Source organism: Benincasa hispida, chromosome 11 (assembly GCF_009727055.1).
Source record: "Benincasa hispida cultivar B227 chromosome 11, ASM972705v1, whole genome shotgun sequence".
NCBI classification, from domain to species: domain Eukaryota; kingdom Viridiplantae; phylum Streptophyta; class Magnoliopsida; order Cucurbitales; family Cucurbitaceae; genus Benincasa; species Benincasa hispida.
In genome coordinates, this window is record NC_052359.1 from 46,814,000 (window position 1) to 46,824,123 (window position 10,124).

At 31.7% G+C, this 10,124-nt stretch overlaps 1 protein-coding gene across 2 annotated transcripts; it reads left to right on the top strand.

Annotated features, from left to right (window-relative positions):
- Positions 1-3,718: 3,718 nt before the first annotated feature.
- Positions 3,719-8,706, top strand: LOC120090434 (ADP-ribosylation factor 1-like). 2 transcript variants are annotated; one of them, XM_039048096.1, is made up of 7 exons: positions 3,719-3,813; positions 4,353-4,543; positions 5,604-5,674; positions 6,336-6,455; positions 7,023-7,141; positions 7,438-7,519; positions 8,461-8,706. In XM_039048096.1, exons 2-7 carry the CDS (start codon positions 4,396-4,398, stop codon positions 8,464-8,466), a joined length of 546 nt encoding a protein of 181 aa, XP_038904024.1. In that variant the 5' UTR covers positions 3,719-3,813; positions 4,353-4,395; the 3' UTR covers positions 8,467-8,706. The 2 variants fall into 2 exon arrangements, with proteins under 2 accessions (XP_038904024.1, XP_038904025.1); XM_039048097.1 differs by having other exon boundaries at positions 3,760-3,813; positions 4,337-4,543.
- Positions 8,707-10,124: the final 1,418 nt, after the last annotated feature.

Genomic DNA, 10,124 nt, shown 5'->3' on the forward strand with positions numbered 1-10,124 from the left:
CGTATAAATAATCGTTTAGTAAAACGCTCGGGCGCACGATCGTTTAGAAAAAACTAGACGATCGTTTAGGTAATTCTATGCAATCGTTTAGAAAATGTGCGCGTGTACACGATCGTTTAGTAAACTTTGAGCTGTCGTGTATGCACTCGGTTTGCTAAGCGATAGGGAGTGTACTCAACCGGCGAGCAAATATCTGATAACTTGCAAAATGAAAACCATTTTCATTTTGTCCTTCAATTACGAAAACTGAATGCAACCTCCCACTATCTCATTCGGTTACGGAGAAAAAACCGGCAACAATTATCAATAATCGTTTAACTAAAAAATAAATATAATCATATTATATTTATAACCTGTAGCTTAATATCACATCAAATGCAACATATAAACCATAGTTCTTTTTTCCTCCACTAGATATAAATCATATTTATATCATTTTCCTCCAATTAATGTATGTCATATATCATGTCAACTATATCATATATAATTGACTCGTTTAATTATATCATATATAATCAAACTCCCTCTTTTCAATTTGAACACTTCAAACTGACCTAAAAACTGGTTCTCAACTTGAATTCATTGAGCTACCAATGAGACCTTATGGACCTATGGCTCGAAGCTCCAACGATACGTGAATAGCTGACTAAATTCTTTAGCCACGAGATCCACCATTCGTTAACTGTCAAACATTCCATTAAAGACCGATAACTGCACTCTTCTCACCATAGATATATTTTTGTTTCCATCGAATATAATCAATCAACAGTACGATAACCCTTCACAGATACTCGTAAGTACAGCTGGGCCAATTTACCGTTTTGCCCTTGTAGTTACATCTAACTTCTTAAGTACCACTGATCCCTCTAATGAACAATACAAAATAATCCTACTATGTGTGGACACCTCTCGGGCCATGAGAAGATGTGTGGCACCACATCGTTCAAGCCCCAGAATTAACCCTTAAGGGAGTAATCTATCCACTTACCCTACTTCGGGGAAGGATGAATTTCATCTTGTGTAGCTGAGTTCTCAACTCCCAAATCAAACGAATCCCAAAAGTGTTAGGTTTGAGTCAGTGATCTGGCCACTCACACTCATGCAAATCAAAGGACCGCCCTCAAAGGCAGGAGTTCCCAACTCACTCATGATTAAGGTCATGTTACCTATGGTCATTCTAGTGAAGTAAAGTCTCTGTCATGAATGGTGTTATATAACGAGACTATAACACTTCGTGGTCCAGTCTTATACAAACTTCTTTGTATAGGACGCCCTCGCTCGCATGTCTCCACATGAATGATCAGGATCAGACCATCTGTAGCAAGTCACAACACTTGTAACTATTTTACAAAGTGGGCTGCATCCGTACCGTTACCCGGATAAGGTTTCCCTCCTATATCCATATACTACAGACCATTTTGATTATCACTTAAGACATTATCTATCTGTATGTCACCACATACATGCTTAAGTTACAACGATAGCCAGGGATCTTAGTTTATTGGTTTGTGGTAAAACAATTAAAACATCAGTGCTCCATAGACAATAGTGAAGAAAATATCATATATTATTACATCACAAACGTTTGTTCAATACTGTGTTTACAAACTACAGGACCCAACAAGAGTTTAGGGCATCATCCCCAACAAGACGCAGAGATAGAATTGTTAGATTAAGCTCTTAGTAGTTCTAAAAAATAGATTAAGGGAAAAAAAATAAAGTTACTCAATAAATATGCAAACTTTAATAGTATTTACTATCAAAGTTGAGTTGTTTATACTAACTTAAGATTGATGGGCCGAATGACCTCTCAAGGGTGTTTGAGATGCTGAGTTAATTATCATGGTCAGTAGTTATTATAGTTCGTGGGTTATAATAGTATATATTTGGAATGTATACTATCTTAGTTTGGATTATAATAGTTTATCGGTAAAATACATTTTTGGTCTCTAGGTTCTGGGTGTAGTTTCTATTTGGTCCCTAGGTTTTCAAATGTTAAACATTTGGTCCTTAAGTTTTTTGTTTCAACTTAATCCTTAAGTTTCAAAATATTATAATTTTGCTCTTGAAATTTGAGTTTTGTTTTAATTTGGTCCCCGGGTTTCAAGATTTGACTTTTTAACCTCAATTTTTCATAAAATATTAACTTTCAATTATTGATGTCAATTTTTATTAATTAATTAAAAATAATTATGAAATGAAAATTTGAATTTATTTTTAAAATTGATAAAAAAAAAATAGTGAAACATAAGAAATTATAGTTTCTTTAATGAGTTTTAGTTTATTAATATAGATTAATACTAAAGACGAAAAATGAATATTTAGTAAATAATCGAGTTTCAGTGTAAATCTTGAAACATAGGGATCAGACCAAATTGAAGCAAAACTCGAATGTCAAGGTAAAATTGTAACCGTTTGAAATTTAGGAATTAAATTAAAACCAAACTCAAAACTTAAGGACTAAATGTGTAATATTTTGAAAACCTATGGGATAAATAAAAACTAGACCAAAAAATTAGGGACCACAAAGATATTTTCCCCAGTTTGTATATTTTATGGAGACTATTTTAGTATGGATAGAAAATAGTGAAAAGTAAAAATAAGGGAAAAGGGGATGCGTAGAAAATAGTAATCTTCATACAAATAAGGTTTTGAAATAATATTAAAGTAGTTAATTATAGGTTATAATAGTTTAAAACATAGACTATTATACTCAGAGTCTCATATATTAAGTGGACTATAATAATACACTCCACCCACTTTGAGTTGGGAGCTCAAACACTCTCTTAGTCTCATGTTCAAGGTTACTTTTCAAAAGAATTTATAATATGCATCTAACATTAATTACTCTATTAGAAATTTGAATTTCATGTCTATTGAAAACCGTACTTGATTTCTCTTAATTTTTTATTCATAGTATTCGTATTTCCTATATAAATACTTGAATCCTTTGCCAATTTTAAAAACGAAGCATGTTTTTGAAAACTAGTTTTTGTTAGTTTTCAAATTTTGGTTTGAATTTTGAAAACACTCCTAAAATCTATGCAACAAAACATATAAACCAACAGGTGGAAGTGATGTTTTAGACTTAATTTTTTTTTTTAAAAAAAACAAATGGTTGTCAGATGGAGCTCAAATTTTTAATTTTATATCTAATGTGTCATGAATTTTAAAAATTTTAAAAATTTAAGTCCTAAATTTCAAGTATGTAATACAATGTTTTGATATTGCTTACTTCGAGTATGTAATACAATCATTGTATTACGTACTCGAAATAAGCAATATCAAAACACAAGGAATTGAATGATTGTATTACATATTGAAACAATTGTGCAAAACCTATTTAATAGTATTTTTATAAAGTATAAAATTAATTATCGCTCAATATTATATAAAAAATACTTAGACGAGCTGTTTATCCAATTAAAATTTGTCATGTGGCAAATATTTTTTTATAAAAAATTTAAATGATTTTTATTGCTTTTAGTAGGTTAAAAAACCAATTATATAATTACACCTAATTATTGCTCTTAATTTATTAATATAATTCATATTACAATTTTATATAATTATTAATAGATTATTGAAATATAAAACAAAATCCGAATTTTTTTTATTAGGTTTTGATAATGCATTGCAAACGATGTCGTTTTCATGTCCCCTTCCTTCCCTCCACGTTTGAACATATTTTCGCTCCACATGCAAAATAAACAAATAAATAAATCTGAAGCCATTAGAAAAAAGGAAACGTCGGAACCGGAACGCTCTCTTTCGCATCCATTTTCACATTCAGATTTCTCACGAATTCAAGTGGTAATCAATTTTCATATACATCGCTTTTCATTATCCATTTCTCTGCTTTGGTTCCGCAGGATCTCTGGAAGATCTTTTGTTAATCTGATGTTGTAGATTTACGGATTCATTTTATCCATTTTTTTCTGGTAGATTGTGATTTGTTTTCGTAACATTAAAATGACTGTTCGTTTTCGTGGATTTTCGATTTAATTCTTCATGATATGTGAAGATCTTTCACACTTCTCGACGTTTGGATATGTTTTGTTGGTTACCGAATCAATTTCATCATGTCTATCGTATATGAAAGCACAATGGATTAATTTGAAATTCTCATTGCATGGTTTAGATGTCATTAGAGGGTCCGTGGCGATAAATATTTTGAAAATTTTAATTTATTTGGCGTTTCATTGCGGTTTTACTTTTGGATTCTTCTTTTTAGGATGTTATTTTTTTGTTCGTGATATTTCATTGAGTGTTAGTAGTTGGAGATCTATTTCTTTATTATTGAAACAATTCGAAATGTTTGATTTCTGATTTGAAGTGATCTTGCATGCCAGTGCTGTGAATCTGTGCTTGTTGCCTAGATAGAAGGAAGCGAAAATGGGGTTGACCTTTACGAAGCTCTTCGGTAGACTTTTCTCTAAGAAAGAGATGCGCATTTTGATGGTTGGTCTTGATGCTGCTGGTAAGACGACGATCTTGTACAAGCTGAAGCTCGGAGAAATTGTGACCACCATTCCCACTATCGGTGAGTCTTTATCCTATAAAGTACAGTTTTTGTGGAACTATGGAAGACGAGAACTCAGATGTAGAATCATCCGTGTTAGTGGTTTATTGATTCCTAAGAGAACGAGAGCTATGCCAATTTTCATTCTCTTTAACGGCGGTCTTTTCCAAACTGCAGTATTAATATTACACAGAGGGTTCCGAATTCCAATTAATGTCTCATCTTCAATAACAAAACTACTGCCAACACTGGACATGACATTCCAAATCCAGTGTTTTCTCTGCCTGCTAAGAACTTTAGAATCAACCAACCATCTACATCTAATCCTAGACAAAGAACAGGGAAAAGAAAGGCTAAGATACACCCTACATCAAGTAGGGAAATTTACATATTTAGAACTAGAGAATCATATTTTAGTGCCCATTTCAAATTTAAAAGAGAGAGTGTTAACATAACTTGATGTAATTCCCATCTCCAAGGTTGAGTATTCGATCCTCATCCTATAATTGTTGAACTCAAAAGAATAACTTGATGTAGTTCTGTGGCGAAGTGAATTCATTTTTCAGTCAAGAAGCCTAGTTAGGAGTTTTATGAGGTTCTTCAGTTCAGGTAACCTGGAGGCTGAAGGTTCAACGCTAGGTTCATCTTTGTGGGAAAAATATCTCACGAATCTTGTACCCTTAACATTTCTGATTATCAAATGTTTTAGGGTCGAATGCTGGTTTGTAATTTCAGTCTCATTGTAGTATTTATGGGTTTTACAGGTGATAAGCTCTCTGCAAATAAACAATGAATGGGATAGTGATTCAATTCTCTGGTTTTATATTGTTCCTGTGGATCATAGTATATTTTCAATTCTCACTTTTGGGTTTCCTAAACATCTATGGATTCTCAGGCAATATAAAAATGGTGTGATTTGTGAAACAGTTAGGCTTTTGGCCAATCTAATTTTAGTTCAGCCGATGTTTTCCTTCAAAGCATTACAGTTGTTACATAATATTTAACAATTGCCTTAGTGTAGAATTTGATTAAAATCCATCTTAGGGAAGCCGTAGATGTAAGGCTCAATTATTTTCTGCAGGATTTAATGTGGAGACTGTAGAATACAAGAATATCAGCTTTACCGTTTGGGATGTTGGTGGTCAGGACAAGGTATGTATCTCTTTTTTTTCAGTATGTTTATGAAAGAAGTGAGACAGATTCTAACTTTGACTATATTTAAGAGACAACCAGTTCATTTTGAATTAGTATCAATATAGAATTTCACTCTTGATTTTTTCTCCTGATGTGCATATAGCGGGTGATGCTTTAGTAAGTTGCTATTTGGAGTTTCGTGTTCTAACATTAATTTAAAGCAGCAAATGGCAATTCTCAATATTCAAGGGTTGATGCAATTCATTTGTTATGTTTGATATGATTTGTTCTAAAGGGTTAAATTTTGCCTTACCTGGGATTTGAACCCATGACCCTTGTTATGTTATGTTTGATATGTGAAACTTTGTAACATAAAAATCATAATAAATTTGAATTAGCAGTAACCAAATACTGGTTCTAATCTGGTATACTGCTGTATGTTGTTCTTATTCTCTTAATTTGATCATGTAATAAATTTTTGTATTATCAAGAATAAAATACTTATATTTTCTAGAATGAGGATTGTGCTTGAATATAACTGGATTGTCGCTGGGGCACTTTAAGTTATTGCTTATGTTTTATATGTTCACATGTTCTTTAAATTAAAAATTTCAAAAAGAAATTGTTCCGAACTATTATGTTCAATTGAAGTTTGGCTGATGTGGTTTCTTTTTGAAAGATTCGTCCACTTTGGAGGCATTACTTCCAGAATACACAGGGCCTTATTTTTGTTGTGGATAGCAATGATAGGGACCGTGTCGTTGAGGCAAGAGATGAGTTGCACAGGATGTTGAATGAGGTATGTTTCTATCTGTTTTATCTTTTCACTCTGCATCCTAATGCTGTTGTATTTTATTTCCCTACTTGATAGACTATAGCTGTGTACTGGTGTATAGCTTGCTTTTGTTCCTACTGTATCTATATTTTCCTGTATCATGCCTGATGCCCCTACTTTCTTGTTGTTGGTACTTTATTTCTTCTTAATACTTATTCAATTCCCCCAGTTGTCGCAATTTCTGTTATGGGATTTAGTTTTGTTAAATGCAACTTCTAGAAACTATTTTGTTGCGACTAGAAACCAGGATTTTACTAGAGTTTGTTACAAGACAGTTCAGTTTTTGCTGCTAAGAAAGAAGAATTTGCTAAATCTGGCTATTTAATTCTTTGTTGGGTTTTGATTTTCTTCCTATCCGTGGTTTTATCAATGGCCTGAATTTGACGAGAACTGTTTTTTAGCCAGTTTCCTGTGATCAGAAAGTAAGATTGCTAAAGATCTCTTGTATTACTAAGCCTTTTTTTTGGATCATGAGTATTGCTTAACTGGGACACTTTGTGGTATCACATAAAATGCTGAATCTGATTGCAGGATGAGCTTAGAGATGCTGTTTTGCTTGTATTTGCTAACAAGCAAGATCTTCCTAATGCCATGAATGCTGCAGAAATAACTGACAAACTTGGTCTTCACTCCCTTCGCCAGCGCCACTGGTAAATAACTGCTTTTGCTTGATGTCCTTAACGATTTGAAGCCAGTGGGCACAGTCATTTTCTTGTTGTCACCTATAACAATAAGTGGAAACAGTTGTTGAATCATTATCTAATTGTACTCTTTCCCATTTCAATTAATTGGACTGTTTACCATACTCCCGAATTAGGAAGAGTGAATTCCATCCTGACAGAAGAAAGTTGACAGAGAATATTTTCAAGCTTTTTTTTTTTATGTTTCTGGTGATATGATAAAGTAATATAAAGCACAATTTATTTTATACGGTGTTCCATATCAGGTACATCCAGAGTACCTGTGCGACATCTGGAGAGGGCCTGTACGAAGGTTTGGACTGGCTTTCTAACAACATCGTTAGCAAGGTAAATGCACCTTCCATTTCATCCCAATCTTAATTGAAGAGGCATTTCTTTTTGCTAATGAGTTCTGAATTTCTATGCTTTGTTTCAAAATTTCTTCACGTTTTTTTCTCTTTCAAACTATATTCTATTCCGCACCGCCCCCCCAACTTCCAAAATTTTCTGTTTTTATCCTGAAAAATTGCACAAGAAGCTATTGTAATTGATTGCTTTTAATTTTTCATGGATCGGTTTAATAGAAATCTTGATTCAGTTTGAAATCTGATGCCTATACACATGAGCCTCAAATACTTGTCATAGTTACCTACGCAAATTAACAAAACAGACGGCCTCTTTTACTACTGAGTTCTAAATTTCTGTGCATTGTTTCAAGGTTTCTCCCATCTTCTAATTTCTAAACTCATTCTATTCTAGTATGCCCTGTTTTCACAACCTTTCCGTTTTTAGTTTTTTGTTTTTAAAAATTATGCTTACTTCTCAATTTCTCTAATATGTACAATTTTTACCAACAAAATTCTGAAAATAAAGACAGGTTCTTAAAGACAAAACTAAAACCAAAATAATTATCAAATGGCTTTTCAAATTTCAAATTTTCCATATTAATTCCAAAAACTTGGATATGAACCATTTTAGTCGTTTGCCTTTAATTTTTGATTGATTGTTTCATAGAACTCTTGATCCAATTTTGCAACTTAATCTTTGATTGATCTGCAATGTAGCTTTAAATATCGGTCTACATAGTTATTTAGGTAATAAACAAAATATATGTCAAGCTAGTTTCTATTAAACACTTCCTCACGATAAAGATTGCTTTTCTTTTTATTGTCAGAATCCTAAGATAAATGAAAGTTTAGGTGTTAAAACTGAATGAATGTGAAAAATATATACCAAAAGTAAGATTTAAACTTTGTTATTATTGAGTCATTCGCTCTCTCTCTCTTCAGGCTTGAGAAGCAGTTAATGCTTTGGTTGCTGAGGACTATGTTCAGAGTCCATTCTTGGAAGGATAGGTTTGTTTTTTCTTTCTCAGTGATTATTGTTATCAATAGGGGAAAAAAAAAGTTCTGCTTTACACATGTTTACTCAGGATACTTTAAGCTATACTCTTAGCTTTTAAAGCTTCATTCTTTTATTACTTTTCATTTAATTCCAATTTCAATATTTTCTGTCTAATCAATATGCAATACACTACTGGCACAAAAGAGAGTGAGTCCAATGGTTAAGACACCACTTTTGGGATCGAAAGTTTAAATTTTCATGAACTCGAGAAATATGCATGCTTCCAACGTTGGAAACAATACCACGAACAGGAGATAATTGATTTTGTTAGCCTAAGTTTCCATTTGATCACTATGCAATATGTTTAGGTTCTGTTAATTTAACTAATATTTATTTTTGTTAAATCATATCACCCAACAAGTGGAATTCAATATTAATTAAGGAGAAAATGATATTACAAGAGTTCAAATACAAGACCTGCTCTAATATCATGTTAATATCACCTATTTGTAAGTTTATGAATTGCGATAAATTTAATTATAACAACAGTTTCCAATATGGTTGAAATTAGTTCAAGATTTTTCTTTTTTAACAAGAAACTAACATCATCCATCACTTGAACGCCTTGGGATTTAAATGTAAGTTTGCAAATATTTAGGTTCATGTCTAGTCTATATGGGTTGGCGAATAAGATAGATTTTGAAAACCTGAATTTATGAATTCTATGAATTTTGCAATGAGCAATGTCACAGTTTGGAATAAGCAAACCCACGTACAAACAAGAATTAGACAATGTCAATCAAGGTCTCGATTTTTTTTAAAGTCAATTGGAATGATAAAATATAAATGTTGATGGATATCTCTCAAAAAATTGTAAAAAACAATGTTATATATTTTTTAAATAAGTTAACATATTTATTTATTATATTATTGGACTTTTTAAATAAAAAAATGAACTAACCTATTTACAAATTTAGCAAAATGTTAATGGGCTTGTAATAGACATTTATCAAACACTGATAGATGTCTATTGTGGTCTTCCAATGATATTTTGCTATATTTAAAAATATTTTTAATCGTTTATCATTTAAAATAATTATTCTAAATTATATTTACATTAATAATATTTTTTTACTTTTTTATATATATATTTCATGAATTATTTTCACGATAGTATGAAAATTTTGATTCACTCCTTATGTGAGTGTTAAAACTCATAAAATTTGAAAAATATCAAAGGAAATTTCAACACAGAGACAAAAATTTAAATAGAAGGTTATGCTGCACAACCTTTTGAATAGTATTAAAATTTGTGCCATGTAATACTACAGCGAGAATCTACTCATATAAATGTCAAATTACATTTTAGGCCATGTTTAACTTAGTGAAACGTAATTTATCAATGATAATATAAAAAGTGAACCCAATTAATTAGATTTGTTGTTTATATGTGTTCTGTAATCATAATGAACCGTGAAGCCCACCTCTAAATTTATAATCAAATCGCGCAAGCTAATTGAGGATGAAAGGGTGTTCAATATGATTATACTCGAAAATTATGTGAAACTCACTAACAATAAACGTTGCAATTACCTTTACAAAATCAAAC

What these genes read in the sequence shown, in the direction of transcription:
- LOC120090434 (XM_039048096.1), top strand. Translation starts at nt 4,396, where the DNA reads ATGGGGTTGACCTTTACGAAGCTCTTCGGTAGACTTTTCTCTAAGAAA. An exon ending in ATGTTGGTGGTCAGGACAAG is followed by an intron (nt 5,675 to 6,335) that starts GTATGTATCTCT and finishes TCTTTTTGAAAG; the next exon opens with ATTCGTCCACTTTGGAGGCA. An exon ending in TGCACAGGATGTTGAATGAG is followed by an intron (nt 6,456 to 7,022) that starts GTATGTTTCTAT and finishes ATCTGATTGCAG; the next exon opens with GATGAGCTTAGAGATGCTGT.